Here is a 20,392-nt window from a genome sequence, read left to right on the forward strand (position 1 = left end):
TGGACACGAGGAAACATTTATACAAAAAATAGATTTAAGAGTAATGAATTATGAAATTTATTTATCATTTATGTTGTGGGTGAAGAGAAGAACCAACTATTAAATTAACTTCAGTAAAATTCAATTTTCAAGAAAAATTCAAATTTCAAAGGGAGATAATTCTAAACACCATACCACAAACAATGTGGGTGATAATGAAAAACATATGTACATGTTTTTGAACTTTGAAGTAATCTCAATAAATATATTGAGAAAAATAACACTGTAAGGAAAAATGTTAAGTTCAAAGACGGTTGGTGGTGGGGGAGGGGGAGAGGTTCATTCTATAAAATTAAAATGAATCCTTTACACAATAGAAAATTATTAGTATTTAAATACACATAAACTTTATCTACAAATCTATACACGGACGTGAGGTTAGTTGGACAGCTCACCATATACTTCGAATAGTGCAGATACAAATAAAACCAAAAGTAAAACTATGGTTCATGAAAAATGCACTTCCTCTCACATATTACTGTGTGAAATTTAAATTCAATTCCATCCATACTTATTAAGTCATTTTCCGGACACATTGCTGTCAACATTTGATAGTTCGTAAAACAAATCTATGAACTTGTCGATGCACAACTGAATTATTCCTAAACCATTGAAACTTTTAAAAGTATTTATTATCCTGTTGAAGAACCAGATGGGAATCCGAGCTTTATTTAAATATCAATCTGGCGTTGATGTGTGGCTTCTTTGTATCCTCCTGTTATAAGTGTGGCTTAAATTCTGTGATATCTGATAAATGAATAACCAAGATTCAAATTTGTTAGACAAAATGATTTATTTTGTGAAAGTGAAAAAATAAGATGGATAGTCCTTTCCAATTACAATACGATTTATAACAAGTTATAATAATATTGCAATATTTTAACTTAAAATACATACTTTGGGGTATTTAATTATAGTTTATTGGCATATAAACGGCATATACAAAATACCTTTGGCCATTTACAACATAAAAAGATGGCTATGATATCACAATTTACATAGCGCAAATACATTAATACTTGTAAGTTAACATACTCGTAGGTTTGTATCAAATCCTCCACTTGCTATTTCAAGAAGATTTACAAAAAAAGCTTAAAGCAAAACAAATAGATCTATATTCATTAGTAAACATATCTAATATTCAAACTCAGAATTAAATTGTTTAGTAGTATAACTTGGACTAATTCATTATTGTATCATTCCATACTTATAAGTACTGATCGTTCATTCTTTACTTTAATATTGGCGAAAAAATTATATCAAGGTTTAGTCTATTCCATAAATAACTATATCCAAGGCTATCTAGTTGATGATTTACAGACGATGGACAAGTAGACATAGCATTATGATGTAACAAAATGCATTGTCCAAAAAATAATTGTATGACTACTAGTTTTCCAGGAGTTGTCATTATGTTTTACCCAGTTGTTCAGAGCAAACTTTTTATAAGTAAGGAAAGTGACCAGTCTCTCTCGTCAAGAAAAGCAGCATTGAAAGTCTGAGGACAAGGTCTTGATTGATATTTAGAATATGATAAACAAGATCAACAAGGAAGGGCGGCGTTCAATGAACGCAACCCCCCTTAGAGTCCTTTTAAACTGAATTGCGGCATAATTTAAAAGCCATGACTGATGATTGAATAAAAGCATTTGTCACCTTGGGTTGAATATCTAAAACCAACTATATTAAATTTTAACTAACGTCTAAAATTTTAATTACGGAACAATAACTAAATAACTAAGACAACAATATCTAGTTCCTAATTCTATACATTATCCTCGGACAAACTAATTTTGTTAAACAAGAGAAAGGTTCAAAGATCTCAGATATTTAAAATATAGTATTATAATGAACAATATATGACATAATATGTAAAATATCAAAAGTGTGCACATTATAAAATCAAAACATATTAAAGAGAATAAAGTTAACAAGAAGGCCATGATGATCCTGAGTCGCTCACCAGAAACAACTGTTTTTCAGAGTTGGTAATTATTTTCAAAATAAACTTGCCAAAAGGCAAGTCAAGCTCACTTTTAACTTGCCCCTCTAGTTATATTCTTTCACAACACTGATTGTTTCTTTTCTTCTTCATAATAAACAATATGGCTAAGATGGCCCTAGATCCCAACATTTCATTGTTCACTATATACATTGAACATTTTGTCCTAATATTTTGGAAATGTTTTGTTAAAAATATTAATGTTGCAAGTGTGTTCCTATGACACTTTGTAGAATAAAAGCAGAATCAATGACCAATAGAGCAGGATTAATTTTGATGAGACAATCTTTTATAACTTTTGTGAATGAATACACAAAATATGTATAATATGTAAGGTGTAGATGTTTGAAGTTTACAGTTTTGGACAACAGATTTTTATACATTCTATATGTTAACATAACTGTACCTCAAACAAATGACAAAAGGTCAAACAATGTAAAAATATCAATAGAAGGCAAGCTGATATCAAAATTCATTCGATTCAGTATCAGAAATAACACTCTTTGTCTAAATTACAAGTCTGTATGTCAATAAACAAGAAAGTAGGTCAAATAATATCAAAAATGTCGAAAGTAGGTCAGCTAATATCAAAATTCAATTCAGCACCAGACATTACACCCTAGGTCCCAATTTCATGTCTGTGCTAAAAAAGCAAGAAAGTAGGTCAAATGATATAAAAAAAATATCATAAGTAGGTCAGCTGCTATCAAAATTCAATTCAATAACTGTACTAAAAATGACAATAGGTCAAACAATGTAAAAATATCAATAGAAGGCAAGCTGATATCAAAATTCGATTCAGCATCAGAAAGTCCACCCGGGTCCAAATTTAGAGTCTGTAAATCACAAAAATGGGTCAAGTAGTATAAAAAATATCAGAAGTAGGTCAGCTGATATCAAAACTAAAATTGGCACAAAATACACCCTAGTTAACATTTCCAGTATGTATGTCAAAAAACAAGAAAGTAGGTCAAATGCTGTAAAAATATCAGAAGTTGGTCAAATAATATAAAAATTCCATTTGGCACATGGTTCAAATTGTCCAAATTTCAAACCTGTATGTCAAAAAAAGTAGGTCAAGTGTATCAAAGATATAAAAAGTAGGTCAACTGATATCAAATTTGGATTCAGCATCAGAAAATACCCCCGTGTCCAAATTTAAAGTATGTATGTCAAAAAAAGAAAGTAGTTAGAATGGTGTCAAAAATATCAAAAGTAGGTCAGCTGATTTCAACATAAAAAATTTCACCCTTCGTCCAAATTTCAAGTCTCACTGACTGTATGTCAAAAAACATGAAATAAGGTAAAATGATATAAAAAATATCAAAAGTATATCATATTATATCAAAATTCAATATGGCATCAGAAATTACACCCATGGTCTAAATTTTAAGTATGTACGTCAAAATACAAGAAAGTAGGTCAACTGATATCTATTATATCAGAAGCAGGTCAGTTGATATCAAAACTCAATACGGCATCAGAAATGACACCCCAGGTCCAATTTTAAATTATTTATGTCAAAAAAAACAAGAAAGTAGGTCAAATGTTGTCAATAATATCAAAAGTAGGTCAGCTGATATCAAAATTCAATTCAACATCAGAAATGACACCCTGGTCCAAATTTGAAGTCTGTACATAAATGACAACAAAGTAGGTCAAGTGACATAAAAAATATCAAAAGTAGGCCAGTTGATATAAAAATTCAATTCAGGATCAGAAATTAAACCCCTTGTTCAAATTTCAAGTAGGTGCATCAAAAAACAAGAAACTAGGTCAAGCGATATCATTTATATCAAAAGTAGTCTTTTGATGTCTTTATTCCAAATTTCAAGTCTGTATATCAAAAAACAAGAAGGTAGGTGATATGGTTTCAAAAACATCAATAACAGCTCAACTGATTATAAAATTCAATTATGCACATGAAACATCAGGTTAAACAAGTGTGTCCCAAAATTTCTTGAAATGTGCTTTCTCAAAGTTTGAAACCAATTCAACAAAAATTGAAAAAAATACAACAATTTTAACAAATTCAATAAAATAAATTAAGCACACAAACTCATCCTTGTTGGTTAGGTACAGAAAACAAATGTAATCTTTCTTTAAGCCTAATTATATTTCCTAGGAAAATTACTGTACACTTGCCTACAATTTACTAAACAATTAAACTTTGCCATAGCGCATGTCTAGTGAGGTTTTGGGTCAGGGTCTTATTTAAGCATGTCAAATGAAAAACAATGTGCATATACATGTATTTTAACTGTTCAGATACAAAGCACATAGTGTAATTATTGATTCAATGTTAAGTATTCTTACTTAACAAAAAAATTAAGCATTTATTGTAATACATATCTGTATATTATCTTTTCAATAAAGAATTAAACATTTACGATTTAAAATCATCATTATAACGTTTTAAAAGTTACAGGGTGTTGTTAATCATAATGTCTTTATAATGTGCTGAAGATATTATTCCCAGCTATTGAATCTTTTTTTATATAAAAATTGCATAGCATGTTCACATGTATGAAAGACATTCCAAGATAAGTTGTTTGTCTTTCATTAAAGATATACTTTGCTCATCCTTGAGTTAGTATTTAAATCACAGAAACTTATTGAAATCTATTAAATTCTTACTGAATATGTCAAGTGTGAATAAAAGAATGAATAAACTATGTATGGGAAGCTGGTCAAGTAAAAAGTTGGTCTTAAAAATCTGACACTATATATTTATATTGTGATCACCTATAGTGTATACAATTTTAAACATTAATTACATGCTTTTCGATGGTTTATAGAAATATATCAGTGATTTAAAACTGGTAATTTCACTGTTTGAAACAGTGAAATTACCACTTTGATAATTTCACTTTTTTGAGTTTAAGCCCATTACGTTGTTTCAGTGAAATGCCAGCGTGCACAGTACTGGGTACCAACTTAATGATGTGACGTCGTAAATGACGTCAAGTTGTATTATTATTTGGCGCGCTTTTAATTCAATGTTAGGTTTTATGTCTTTTTAAAACGTTTCTTTGCATATAATAAAAAGAAAATTTGTTTAGTTTAGTGTAAGATCAAAATATATTTCACCTTGTGAACACCAAAAGTTCATATTTCACTCGTGGCTGCGCCACTCGTGAAATATACCTTTTGGTGCTCACTCGGTGAAAAATATTCCGATCTTACACTGAACTAAACAAATATCCTCTATATCTTCTTTGTTTTTAAGTCAAAACATGTTCATTTTATATTTACAATAAAATTGTACAGCAATTATCAATATTTTCATCATATTTGAGAATGCCATGGCCTGTGGCATTTTAGCTTTAGCAGCCCCTCAAAGGGGCCAATCATATAAATATCAGCAAATTTGATAAAAGACTACATAAAATGCTAAAGACAAAGTTTGATGATCATCCATCATTTACTGCAGTACAAGATGATATTTAAAGGTTTTTCTATTTTTAGCTCTAGAGGCACTAAAAAGGGGTCAATCAAATTAATACGAGCAAAGTTGATAAAAGACTACATAAAATGCTACAGACAAGTTTGGTGATCATCCATCATTTACTTCAGTACAAGATGATGTTTAATTTTTTTTTCTATTTTTAGCTCGAGAGACCATAAAAAGGGACCAATCAAATAAATATGAGCAAATTTGATAAAAGACTACCTAAGAATGCTACAGACAAAGTTTTGTGATCATCCATCGATTAGTTATGTAGAAGAAGATGTCTAAAGGTTTTATATTTCTAGCTCTATAGACCCCTAAAACAGGCCAATTGAAATGATATGAGCAAATTAAGGTGTGACTGTCACAAGGATGCTACAGACCCAATTTAAAGTAAATCTGTTCAGCGGTTTAAGAGAAGAAGATGATTGTAAGTCGACGTATGAAGACGGACGACGGACCATCCCCTTTGATACTAATAGCTCACCCTGAACCTTCGGTTCTGGTGAGCTAAAAAGTTAAAACTTTGAATGGAAAAAGGTAAATACAGAAAGCCAACCTAATTTACTTAATGAATTAAGTTCCAAATTTTATATTTCACTCTGGATCACGGCATATAGCATTATCAATTTTACCAGAGCTCAGTGCAGCCAACGCATCATGCATCATTCCTGGGCATGCTGACAAGTAGTTAACCAGTACTAGTTACCTCCATCTTCGCAAGGAACAGATAACTTTGTACATGCCAGAACAGAGGAACAGTGCGAATGAATGCTGTAAAATCATGATCAGTCCAACGCTCTACCTACTGAGCTAACCTGACGGCTAAAAGATTTACATTTGAAAATCAAAAATTCTTTAATCTGTAATAGAATATGACTTCACAAGATATCAATTTTACACATTTGAAAAGGAAATAAATCAAATATTTAGTTTTGGGTCATTTATGACTTGACCTTGAAGGTTAACTTATTGAATTTTTACTAACTTTTGCTTCCGAAGAGTAGCATGGTAATTAACAAATGGATTAACTTCATCCTTCAACATTTGAACAAGGCCTTCAAAAAGGCTGAAATGACCATACTGATCGTTTATGTCAAATTATTGAATTTTGGTTAAATTGTTATGATTTTGTTAAATATATACATACGGATTTGATTTATCATTGGACCAGACAAGATTTGCTATTAAACAAACATTAAATAATGTACAGTAAATTTCACTTTGACCTTCAATTGATGTCAAGTTAATGAAATTCTCCTTTTTATCCCTATAGCTTTGACATTTAGACTATGTGAACTGTTTTAAGATGTACAATTGAACTTTGATATCAAAGCTGACCTAAATAATTGACAAAGTGACCTACTTACTTGCCCTTAGATTTACAGCTATGGAATTTGAACCATGTGCACAATTTTAGATGTAGAACTGAACTTTGATATCACCTGACCTAGATAATTTGACGAAATAATATACTTTTTTGGCCTTTGATGATTTGGACCATGTGCACAGTTTCAGATATTTAACAAGCAATTATCATAGTATTGCAAGCAATCCATAAGTCCCCTACCGGTTAGAACCCCAGCAACATTCTGAAGGGCAGTGAGTATTGGCCATTCACTTATGTTTCTTTTTTAAGTAAATTTGTTGAAAAATTTCTTTAAAAGTGATCACAGGAAACAGTTTTTATGTATTTTTAAACATCCCTGTTATCAAAATATAACATTTTTAAAAGCAAATTTTTTAAAAAGGAGATAACTCTTGAAATAAAGATGCAAGATGTCATACATGATGTGAGTGTAACAAAGAACAATTAGTAATGAAGGTATGAATAATGAATGTTTATTTTGATTTTGAAGTAAATGAAAGTTAAAAGAACGAATAAGAAAAATTAAAAGTTTAAGGAGGAGATAATTCTGGAAAAATGGATGCTAGATTTATAAACCTTGTCATATTATTATGATGTGGGAGTTTGAAGAAAATCCTATCATGATTGGAGAAGTTGGAGTAAAAATTACCAATTTCTCGAAAAAAAGTCTAAGTTCAAAAGGGGCATGATTCTGGAAATAGTCTTGCTAGAGTATTGAACTTTCTCACAAATGTTGAGTGATAATAAGAAACATATATATGAAGTTTGAAGTAGATACATTCAGAAAAAAAGAAGTTATTAAAAAAAACAATATTTTTTTCATGAAAATTTTAAGTTCAAGGGAAGTAATTCTGATAAATTTTGTGCTGCAGTTTAAATCTTTGTCACATATGATGTGGTTGATGACTAGCAACTTATATTTAAAGTTTAAAGATATTACGTTAAGAAATAAAGAACTTATAGTGAAAAAACTTAAAAACTAGAATCAGAAATCTTGAAATTCAGTCTATTTGTTGCCATAGCAACCAGAATTTTCAACATAGGAAGATAAGAAAAGAATGTGCATAATTCCCAGACTGCCATCTACCCATATGTCAAGTTTCATAAAAATATTTTCATAACTTTTTGCGTTATCACTGGATCCATGTTATGTGTAAAATTTGCCATATTATCAGTCTATTTGTTGCCATAGCAACCAGAATTTTCAGCAAAGGAAAAAAAGAAAAAGACGTGCATAATCTTCATACTGCCATCTATCCATATATCAAGTTTCATAAAAATATTTTCAGTCCTTTTTGCGTTATCGCGGGATCCAGGTTATGTGTAAAATTTGCCATATTTTCAGTCTATTTGTTGCCATATCAACCAGAATTTTCAACATAGGAAGAAAAGAAAAAGACGTGCATAATCTCCATACTGCCATCTATCCATATATCAAGTTTCATAAAATATTTTCAGTACTTTTTGCGTTATCGCGAGATCCAGTTTTGAGGACGGACGGACTGACTGACTGACGGACAGACGGACTGACGGACGGACGGACAGACAGACGGACGTAGGGTAAACCTTAAGTCCCCTCCGGTAAACCGGTAGGGGACTAATTAAACTTTGATATCAGCTGACTTAGATTTTTACTAAGTGAACTAATTTCTTATCCTCTGATGTGATGTGACAGCTATGAAAATCAGACCATGACCACAGTTTTAGATGTATGATTGAACTTTGTATCAGATGATCAAGATAGTTTATAGAAGTGACCTACTTTCTTGCCGTTGATTACAGCTATGAAATTAAGAGCATGTGTACAGTTTGATGCAAAATTGATCAATGAACATTATTGAAAAGATTAATACTTTGACAAAACAACAAGTGTGACTTGATATAATGAAATTAAAGAAAAAAAACTTTTTTCGTTTTTATCTTGTTTAAAATTTGTTTCAACCTTTTTTTTGATTTTAGAAAAAGTAAAAATAATCGAGCGTTGCCCCGGCTCAGCAGTGGCTCTTGAATAAGGCCACATTCCTATTTAAAAAAACACACAACAAAACACAAAAAACAGCCAAAATAAATTAAGGCTTCAACCTCTGAAAAAAATTAACAGTTTGGACTGGTTAAGCAGAATGTAAATTATATAAAATTCAAACGCACACATGCGCGCACACAAACACACACATACACACCAAAAAGTACAGTACAAAGGCTATATTGGTTTTAGAAATAAAAAAAACATGTTCTTTCTCTTCTTCTAAAAAGCATTAGATGAAGTCTTTAAAGAACGTCTCATCATAACAGACCTACATTTTCTTAATTAATGCTTTGAGCACTGAAAGTGACCACGAGTGGAAGTCTTTGAAGCCAGGCCTGCATCACCCTTTCTAAGGTGTCACAGTCGTCGTATGGTTGATCCTGTCTGAATGTTTCTTTCTGTATTTTGACATCGTGCGTTCTCTGATCAACTGAAAATTGAAAAAGGTAACCGTAAATGCAAAACATTACAGGAATAACATAAGAAATATTATGAGATTAATATGCAGTTTATGAATAAAGTACAATATCATCCACATGACAGGCAGTAAAATCTATTTATTCTCTTAGTAACTTAGTAAATAATATTATGTATAACATCAATGAGTCTTACTAAATGCAACATTGTATATAGCATACCTATAATAATGTTTTTGAAATAACTGATTGACATCTTTAACCTTATATTTCTGCGTCTTTAGCAAAGACAAGTGGTGATTCAGAAGTGATTTTATTTCACTAAAATATCAAAGGTCTCGTGCAATGTTATCGATTTAAAAGTTTAAATATAACACTATCGATGCATGATGTTTTATGTAAAGCTATTGTATACCGGTGGTAGACTTATAGCAGTTTTTAGGGCTTTTATTTGAACAAACTTGGAAGACACCTATAAGAAGATGTTTCATGATGTACACACTTATAAAGAAAAACAATGATCTGCCCTCCCCTTACCCCGGCAGGGTCAATTTTAACCAAGGGCTTTTAATTGAACAAACTTGGTAGACACCCATAAGAAGATGTTCCATGCTAAACATCTAAGCTGTAGCTCATTGGGTTTTAAAAAAAAATTTTTTTTAGGTTTTTACTATACACATAGTTTAACAAAAACAATGACACCCCTAGGGCGGGGCCAGTTTTGACCCCAGGGCTTTTATTTGAACAAACTTTGTAGACACTTACTAGAACATGTTTCATGCTTAATATCTAATCTCTAGCTATTTGTTTTTTTTTCAAAGATGTTTTTTTAAGTTTTTCCTATACACATATAAGGAAAATCAATGACCCCCGGGGCAGGGCCAATTTTGACCCCAGGGCTTTTATTTGAACAAACTTTGTAGACACTCACTAGAAGATGTTTCATGCTTAATATCTTAACTCTAAATATTTAGGTTTAGTCAAAGAATACTTCTTAAATTTTTGCTATACACATTTATAAGGAAAATCAATGACCCCCAGGGCGGGGCCAATTTTGACCCCAGGACTCTTATTTGAACAAACTTGGTAGACACCCATTAGAACATGTTTCATGCTAATTATCTTAGCTCTAGCTCTTTGAGTTCCTTAAAAGAAGATTTTTTAAGTGTTTACTATATACATATTGGGAAAATCAACGACCCCCTGGGGCGGGGCAAATTTTGACTCCAGGGCTTTTATTTGAACAAACTTGGTAGACACCCATTAGAACATGTTTCATGCTAAATATCTTAGCTCTAGCTCTTTGAGTTTTTTAAGAGAAGATTTTTTAAATTGTTACTTTATACATATAGGGAAAATCAATGACCCCCTGGGGCGGGGCAAATTTTGACCCCAGGGCTTTTATTTGAACAAACTTGGTAGACACTCATTAGAAGATGTTTCATGCTAAATATCTTAGCTCTAGCTCTTTTGGTTCTTTAAAAGAAGATTTTTTGAAGTTTTACTATATGCATATAGAGAAAATCAATGACCCCCTGGGGCGGGGCCAATTTTGACCCCAGGGCTTTTATTTGAACAAACTTGGTAGACACTCACTAGTAGATGTTTCATGCCAAATATCTAAGCTCTAGCTCTTTGGGTTTTTTAAAAGAAGATAATTAAAGTTTTTTCCTTCGGTTGCCATGGCAACCAGAGTTCTGCATGGAATTAAATTCTTTGAGCAATTTTTAAAGGTGACCACCAAAGGAACATTCCTGTGAAGTTTGGATGAAATTGGCTTAGTGGTTTATGAGGAGATGTCATTTAAAGTAAAAGTTTACGGACGGACGGACGCCGGACGAAAAGCGATCACAAAACGTAACCCTGTCACTTTGTGACAGGTGAGCTAAAAATGGGTAGAGTTATTATTCTTGTGCACAGCATTCCTCCTTAATAAGATCTATCCACCTTTGAAGTTTCATGTTGACATCTCAAAGACATTTTGAGTTATGCTCCGCTCAGGTGAAAAATTAAGTATGAGAAATAACAAAGGGCAATAACTCAAAAATTATGAAGTGTAGACTTATCATTCTTGTGCACTGCACACCTCCTGAGTGAGACTATTCACCCGTGAAGTTTCTTGTTGATATCTCAGAGGATTTTTAAGTTATGCTCTGGACAAAAATTAAGTTTGAATAATAATTGAAAAATTATGCAGGGAAGAGTTATCATTTCTGTGCATTTAACTCCTTAATATGATCTATCAACCTATTAAGTTTCAAGTTGATACCTCTAACACTTTTTGAGATAAGCTCCAGACAAAAAGTATGAAAAAATAACAAAGGGCAATAACTCAAACATTATAATGGGTAGAGTTATTATTCTTGAGCACAGCATTCCTCCTCAATAAGATCTATCCACCTATGAGGTTTTATGTTGACATCTCAAAAACTTTTTGAGTTATGCTCCACTCAAGTAAAAAAAAATAAGTATGAAAAATAACAAAGGGCAATAACTCAAAAATAATGAAGGGTAGAGTTATCATTTTTATGCATTGCACACCTCCTGGATAAGAGCTATCCACCCATGAAGTTTCATGTTGATATCTCAAAGGCTTTTTAAGTAATGCTCTGGACAAAAATTAAGTTTGAAAAATATCAAAGGGCAATAACTGAAAAATTATGTAGGGTAGAGTTATCATTCTTGAGCACTGCATTTCTCCTATCCACCCATGAATTTTCAAGTTGATACATCAAATACATTTTGAGATATGCTCCGGACAAAAAATGTCGGACGGAAGGACGGACGGATGGACGGAAGGAGACTATTCCTGCATCCCGCGCCGCCTTTCGGCGGGATAATTAGGCAAGGCAGAGTTACCGGTCTTTTGCTCTGCACATATACCCAATGAGAACTATGTACCTGAAAACTGTGTTGTTAATATCTCTTATATTTCAGAGTTATGTCCCCGACAAAGCTTAAAGTGTAAAAATGAACAAAGGAAGTAACTCCAAAATTAGGTACGACAGAGTAACGGTTTTTTTGCACTGCACTTGTACTCAAGGAGAGCTATCTTCTGTCTTGTTCATACCTCTAGTTTCAGAGTTTTGCCCAGGACAAGAAAATGGGACAGACGGACAACTGAATCTTGATATAGGGCCATTTCTATTGTTATTTTCTTTTGTTTAATAGAGAGGCCATTGGCCCCTTCCATATTACGGAATGAACTCTATTGTTCACTTTTGTTTTGTTTTCAGTCAGATGGCCCTCTTACCCTATTAGGTAGTGCAGACATCCGGACGGACGGACAAAGTGGCGACTATATGCTCTCCCTTCGGGGAGGTAAAAATCATTCAAGCGAAAACTGGAGTAATATGCACAAGTATTGAGCTACAAATCAATCCTCTAAAGTTTCCTTCAAATTGCATTAGTGATGTCAGATACGGAGCTCCTAAAGTGACATTTTTCACACCTTTTCCCCGGAACTTAATTCGTTTTTACAAAATAATAACTCGTAAATTCAAAATATTAATTCGTTATTACGAAATATTTATTCGTTTTTACGAAATATTTGTTCATTTTTACTTAATAATAATTCGTAATTACAAAATATTAATTTATTTTTTCGTTATTTTGTATTTACTTATTATTTTTTCGTAAAAACGAAATAACGAAAAAAAACAACAAATTAATATTTATAATTACGAAATATTAATTCGTAATTACGAAATATTAATTCGATTTTAGGAAATATTTATTTGTTTTTACGAAATAATAATTTGTAATGACGAAATATTAATTTGTTTTTTCGTTATTTCGTATTTACGAATTACTATTTCGTAATTACGAATAAATGTTTCGTAAAAACGAATTAAATGCCTGGAAAAAAGTGTGGAAAATGTCACCATAGGGGCTTCGTATTTAGATGAGTAGTCCGGGCATCTTTAATTACACATTTTTTTATATAAGTTAGAACGCGACATTTTGCGAACTTTCAAGTAACGTTTTGAAAATTGGCATACAAAAAATAGACCACATTTCTGATTAGATTCCGTTAATTTTATTCCAATCATTTTAGCCAATTTTTGTACAAACGACGTCAAAGTGGACCATCAAAGCCCGTTTTTTTAACATGATGTTGTGTTTCCTTGGCGACTGTTAGTGGTACCACATAGGTGGACAAATATCTTAAATGCTATAGCATTCGACTGAAATTATTTATTCCTTTAAGCTGAAAAAAGTATCGTTTTACGCCTAAAAATGTTTGAAAAAGTAAAAGAAAGTTGTCAATTTTGTGTAAAATTTGACAAACAGTTTAGCCTTAATTTTCGGCTTTAAAGACGAATTAAAATTTCCTCAAATAAATGTTTGATTTTTTTTAAAATTTATACTCAGACTAAATGACTAAAAGAATAGGGAGTCACCGTCTCATTTTCTTCTTTACAGGTGATTTTATTTGTCGAAAGGTTTTGTAAATGGAATAAAACAGATTAGACTATCATTTCTTTCCTCTTGTAGCAAGTGGGTAATTTTGAAGTACTTCTTCATGTATCTTTATTCTCTGTCCGTATTTGCAAGAATACAAAATTTTACATTTTGGTAATAACTGCCCTTATAATTTAAAAAATTCGTATTATAGTAAAGTACGGACTTCATACAAAGTTCCTATATGTAACGAGTGTACGGATCACAGTATAAATTAGTCATATTCGTGTTGACTGATATACATTTCCGTACATCTACGTATTTCAAATTTCACTTATATTTTTACCTATATATCTATGATATACGTAATTCCGTACCCATTAATGAATCCATATATTTTCCACAGTGGTTATAATGGCACTGTTTACATGGGGATTTTGACACAGGGGGATCTTTTTAATAACAAACAAAATAACAAACGCCCCGTGATAGCATGACTTTTATCCTAAGGGGTGGGATGTATCGAAAAAAATTAGTCCGGATAACCCCTGTGTACCCTTTTGATATATGGGCAATTACTTGTACATCAAATTGACCTAAGTATTTCATTTCAATAATGGTGTAATTAAGCATTAAGTGACCTTAAGGTATATCAAAACAATGATCCTTTTAATCGTTACCCTTACTAAGTTTTCCATATCATAATCGGCTTTAATCTTAAGTATATGAGACATTCAAAATGAACTGAATTTATGATGATTATCTTACTTATGTTGATAATTCATGTTTCTGGTATTTAAGTTAAGTTTATATTCATCAAATGCTAGCCCTAATTTATTGAAACTGTAGCAATTTTTTATTTCCTTATGTGTATAAAGTGAAGAGAAACTTTACCTCCGAAAGCCTCAAAAAGTCTTTCCTTTACTTCATCAAAGTGTTTAAGATACCCGAGTGGCAGACGTGCATCTGTTTTATCATCTTTTGACGTAAATCTTATTTCTACTACTTCATCTGTGAAAAAAGCTATATTTTCCCCAACACCTTTGCCTTGCCAATGTGGTTTAGGTGCCTTTCGTTGTAAGTGCTTGTTAACGTAATCAAACAAATCAAAGACAGAGATGTATTCTGTTTTCGGCTTCCAATAGTCGACACAATGCTGACAGTCCTTGGAACATTTTCTTTCTTCTGATCTAGCTTTCAGTCCTTGAATAACATACTTTGTAAACCAGCTGCCTTCTTTTTTTAGAACTGCCGCATCTTTATCACTGCATGCATTTATCTGAATAAACATTCTATCTGTAAATTTTACCATTGGAGGAAAACAACGATCGAGGAAAATAATCAGTTGATTAATTCTATTCAATTTGTCTAACTCCTTTTGAAAGTCATCCGCTGATATATACTCTTTCTGCCCAAGATGAAACATGTTCCCTTCAACAGAGCTTTCCCCATGACATGAGAAGTATATCAATAATGTATTGATCTCCTCATCCTTATTGAAGGCAGCAAGATGCTTTTGAATTTGCTTCCATGCTGACATTTTTTCTATATTGTTTTCACTGGGTAAAACCGTCTTCACATTTTGCTGTCTACAATTAAAAAAAATAATATTTTATTACTTTATTTTAAACAAAAAAAATTATTAGATAAAAAGTTAAGTACAAAAAACTTTAAAAGTTACCTTATGCCAATAATGCGTGGTGCCTGTGACGTAACTAATCTCTCCAACTCTAGTATTTCTCTCTTCATTACTGCAGCATTATCCGGACTTTCATCATCACCAGCAACAAGTAATGCTCCCCAATTACAGCCTTAAAACAAGGAAAGAGGTAAATAAAATAATTAATTTAATCTTACATATATTTCTTTTATTCTTTTACTTTTGGATGTGCTTCATAAGCAAGTATTGTCAGGGCAAATGTATCATTGATTTAAGTACATGTACAATTACCAGTAATATGATATGTATGTTGAATTCGAAAATAATAAGAAAATAATAACTACAAATAATTTTTTAGTTCAACTACTTCCGTCGTAATACGTGCAGACATATATCTTTTGATTATTTTAAGTGTATAAATATTTTCAAAGTAGAACTAGAAATGTGCCCATAGGACACGGGTGCCCCCACACTTCACGTTATGTCGATCTTATGACTCTTTGTCATGTGCCACAAGTTGAAAACAAAAAAAATCTTTTACTAAATAAATGGCAAGAACTTTACAAATACTGAATAAATCCACATGCGAACCTCAAGGTGCATAAGTACAAATGCTGACCAACATTCTAATTAACTTTCAGGCCTAGAGGTCAAATACTTTTTGAGCTATGCATGAACAAGTTGAAAATTGCAAATTTATACTAAGTCAAGGGCAATAACTCTAACAAAACTGAAAAAAAATCCACATGCAAAATCTCAGGTGCATAGCTTCACAGTGATGTTGATCAAAATATTCCTATAAAGTTGGTTGATTCTAACTCAAGCACTCAAGGAACAAATAACACAACATAATGAAATGGTTTTTACTAAGTTAAGGGCAATAACTGTATAAATACTGGATAAACCCATTAGCGAAACTAAAGATGCACAACTGCACATGCTGAAAAATATTCCTGTTAAGTTTCATGACGCTACGTTAAATACATTTTGAGCTTTGCACGACACAAATTGGAAATTGAAATTTTCACACTAAGTCAAGGGCAATAACTCTAACAAAACATGTAAATTTACAAGAAAAACGCTAGGTGCACAACTACACATGCTGATCAATATTCGTGTTAAGTTTCATGACTCTAAGTAAAATACATTTTGAGCTACTAACACACAAATTAACAAATTGCAAATTTTCACTCAGTCAAGGGCAATTTCTCTAACAGAACATATAAATTCCCAAGCAAAACCAAGGTGCAAAACTTCACATGCTGATCAACATTCCTGTAAAGTTTCATGACACTATGTCAAATACTTTTGTGCTCTGTGGTGCACATGTTGAAAATTGCAAATTTTTACTAAGTCAGGGACAATTACACTACATACTCTACAAATACTAAATATATCCACACTAAAATGCCCAGGTGCACAACTTCACATGCTGACCAACATTCCTGTAAAGTTTCATGACTTAACGTCAAATACTTTTTGACTTACGTGCGACACAAATTATTGAAAAATGTAATTTTTTACTAAATCAATGGCAATAACTCTACAAAAACTTAATATATCCACTGGAAAATAACAAGGTGCATAATTACACATGCTGATCAACATTCCTGTAAAGTTTCATGACCCTAGGTCGAATACATTTTGAGCTACATGCGACACAAGTTAAAAATTGCAAATTTTTACTTAGTCAAGGACAATAAGTCTAAAAATACTGAATAAATCCACACGAAAATACCAGGTGCACAACTACACATGCTGATGAAAATTCCTTAAAGTTTCATGACTCTAGGTCAAATACTTTTTGAGCTACATGCGACAGAAAATGAAAAGGGAAGGACGGACGGACTAGGGTAAATCTAAATGCCCCGCCCCCTAAAGTGGGGGCACAAAAACCGGGAACCTGGCCCCGTGTTCACATAGACTTAAGGATCAGGATCAATATCAGGATAAAATTTAAAAACTCTCATATTAATATTTTTCATTTTTTATCCTCATAGATTAAATATCTAATATTAATTTGATAAAACTGGAGGTGCAGTAGCAAATTAATGAAAGTTTAGAATAAATTTATTATTATTTTAATAAGATACAGGCATTCTACAGTTGATCCAAATATTGATATTGATCCTAAAATTGATCCTTATTTTGATCCGATATTTTGTTATTTGTTTTGTTACATGTATTTGTTAATTTTATCCCAAAATAGTTTGATTTCTTTGTAAATCAGCAATTTTAGACATTTTTAAATATTAACTATCAATTCTAGCAAACCATAATTAATTATAGAACATAAAACAATGAAAATAAAATCAGGATCACTTGATCCTGATCCTGATCTTTTCTTTGTGAACACGGGGCCTGCTGTAAGGAACACCCATTTCCCTGTCTCAATGGTAACTTTACAGGGATTAAAGCAATCGCTATTCAAACTTAAGAATGTTCAGTAAAGATGATCTTCACCATGAGCAATGTTAAATAACAGTGTATAAATATGCAATTTTGATATGATTAAATTTAAGAAACAATACAATTATACCTATCGCACTTTTCAATTTTGCACCACAATAGCAGGTTATTGGATTGAGAAAAATATTTTTTTCACAAGCCATGCACACTTGTATCCTTTGACGGCAGTTGTCATAATCATTTGTCAAGGATGATTTTTCAGTTGAAACTGCAACAATGTATAATTATGGGGATAAATGAAAAACGTCGTGAAAAAAGAGTTCGAAAAATAAGTAGATTACATGTATATTTAAAATAAAGATGTGCGTTTTTTAGATATAATTTCATTCAAAAATATATATGCATGTAGGTCCGTGCTTTGAACCAAAGAGAACCTCATAACCGATAACGTAAAGCTAGCATACGTTATTCATGCTTTTACATGGTAAAACCGGTAGTTGTAGTTGCTTTCTGAGGCCATGTATTTTGCTCCTCTCAGCGTGGAAAAACTGATATCAAGTGATCAATTTTGAAATGCAGCTCTTTAGAAAAATTAGATATTAAATATGCATAAACAATATGAAAATATCTTAACACGACTGGCTTTTGTGTGACTAAAACCTGATACAGGCTTTGGGTAAATGTAAGCATGATGAAACCTATTTTTTTTAAATATCTCCAAAACATGAATTCAAATCATTCATTTATCACATGAAATTGTAGTCTTAAGATATTACTATCACAAATCAACTATAGAAACAAGTAATACAATTCAACTTAGTTTGTTTAATAACGAATTACCGATTGGATTAATGATACATTGATGACATGTACTTTCCCCTCTATTTTCAAATATATCACAACTGAATTCCGAAAACATGACCTGAAAGGAACATAAACATGACAGTCATGAAACTCTTCTGTTTGCGCATAATATTAGATAAATTACTTTATAGAATACAAATGGTTTTATATCATATATTCAACACAGTATGATATCAAAAAATAAATAGAATCTTTACTACTTATACATGCCCCTTACCCTCGAAAATGTCAATAAACACAACTGTTACAAGACAAAAAAATATAAAAACTAAATCTTAAACTGATATCACAAAGTTCATATTTGTATCTGAAATAGTCCATGTGTAAATACATTACTGGTTGCTATTGCTAAGTGAAAACAATGGTTCAAAAAGATGTGTACTAATAAGGAAAATCAATAACCCCCGGGGAGGGGCTAATTTTGACCCCGGGGATTTTATTTGAAGAAACTTGGTAGACACTTACAAGAAAATGTTTCATGCTAAATATTTAAGCTGTAGCTATTTGGGTTTTTAAAAAGAAGATTTTTACAGTTTTTACTATATGCATGTAAGGAAAATCAATGACACTCCGGTTTGTGCCAATTTTGACCTCCGGGGTTTTATTTGAACAAACATGGTAGACACACACTAAAAGATGATTGTGCTAAATATCTAAGCTCTTTGGGTCTTTTTTAAAGAAGATTTTTTTAAAGTTTTTACTATAAACATATAAGGAAAATTAATGACACACGGGGCGGGACCAATTTTTACCATAGGGCTTTTATTTGAAAAAACTTGGTAGACAATCACAAGAAAATGTTTCATGCTAAATATCTAACACCGTGTATATGCAGTAATGTCGGAATGCGAAAATAAGTGCAATAAGTAACGCAGAATTGTGCAATAAATGGCGGATACCTGACAGGATTTCCAACGCAGTAAAAAAAAAACTGGCCAATATATTTTTTCATTTAACCTAACTGAAAAAATCAGTAGCCACAAACTGCAAAGACATCACTCTTAATCACATATCAAGATTATTTCCATGAAATTGTTTACTTTTCAAGATCATTCGTGAAAATGATGGCTTTACCACCGTTTTGAGCGAGATTTTGGCTTTTTGTCAGCTCTTATAAGTACAACAATGCATATTATACTGTATAATTTCGACTTCCGGTAGGCAAGTGACATAAACCTAACTTATTGTGATATAGAAAAATTGAAATTAATGATAAAACTGTGATTCAAGCCGTTTTTATGAGGTTACGCCGATGAACGTGAATTGTGCTTCACGGTAACGCCAGATTTTTTTTTTCTTATATGGTACAGAATTATTACACAGGTTTTACGCCTTTTTCCGGCGAATATTATCAAGTTTTTTGAGACCTTTAGTCAACGTATTTTCTTCGTAACTTATTAAAAATATATGATAATTAGATCCTGACAAACATTCAACATTTTGATTGCATATTGTAACTTAGTACAATTAGACAATTGTTTCCTGAAATACAATTATTATTTGTGAACATGCTGCCCACGTCTGATCTTGTTAGAAAATAAGAACAATAAACTTAGTTTGCAAATAGATTGAATATAAATATAATAGAAAACAATCAAGAAAAAATAGAAAACAATCAAGCGAAGAAGTGTCTGTATATTTTATGCCTGAAATAATGCACCAGTAAAGCTTGTAAGTCTCCATATGTCCTTTATTGTGTTGGCTTGAAGTGAAACCCATCCAAAACAATTTTTTGGCTGAAGCAATTGCCTG

General features: G+C 31.8%; 1 protein-coding gene across 2 annotated transcripts in view; it reads right to left on the reverse strand.

Annotated features, from left to right (window-relative positions):
• Nucleotides 1-813: 813 nt before the first annotated feature.
• LOC132747735 (uncharacterized) overlaps nucleotides 814-20,392 on the reverse strand; it is a 62,479-nt gene continuing 42,900 nt past the window's right edge. For both annotated transcript variants that reach the window (XM_060737263.1, XM_060737341.1), the window contains 5 exons: nucleotides 18,617-18,698; nucleotides 17,907-18,044; nucleotides 15,389-15,518; nucleotides 14,602-15,296; nucleotides 814-9,317 (listed from right to left, as the gene is read on the reverse strand). In XM_060737263.1, the coding sequence (XP_060593246.1) occupies nucleotides 9,166-9,317; nucleotides 14,602-15,296; nucleotides 15,389-15,518; nucleotides 17,907-18,044; nucleotides 18,617-18,698 (1,197 nt within the window). In that variant the 3' untranslated portion in view covers nucleotides 814-9,165. The remainder of the gene's footprint in view (nucleotides 9,318-14,601; nucleotides 15,297-15,388; nucleotides 15,519-17,906; nucleotides 18,045-18,616; nucleotides 18,699-20,392) is intronic.

This window comes from Ruditapes philippinarum, unplaced genomic scaffold, assembly GCF_026571515.1.
Source record: "Ruditapes philippinarum isolate M1 unplaced genomic scaffold, ASM2657151v2 ctg2666_1_1_1_1, whole genome shotgun sequence".
NCBI lineage: Eukaryota > Metazoa > Mollusca > Bivalvia > Venerida > Veneridae > Ruditapes > Ruditapes philippinarum.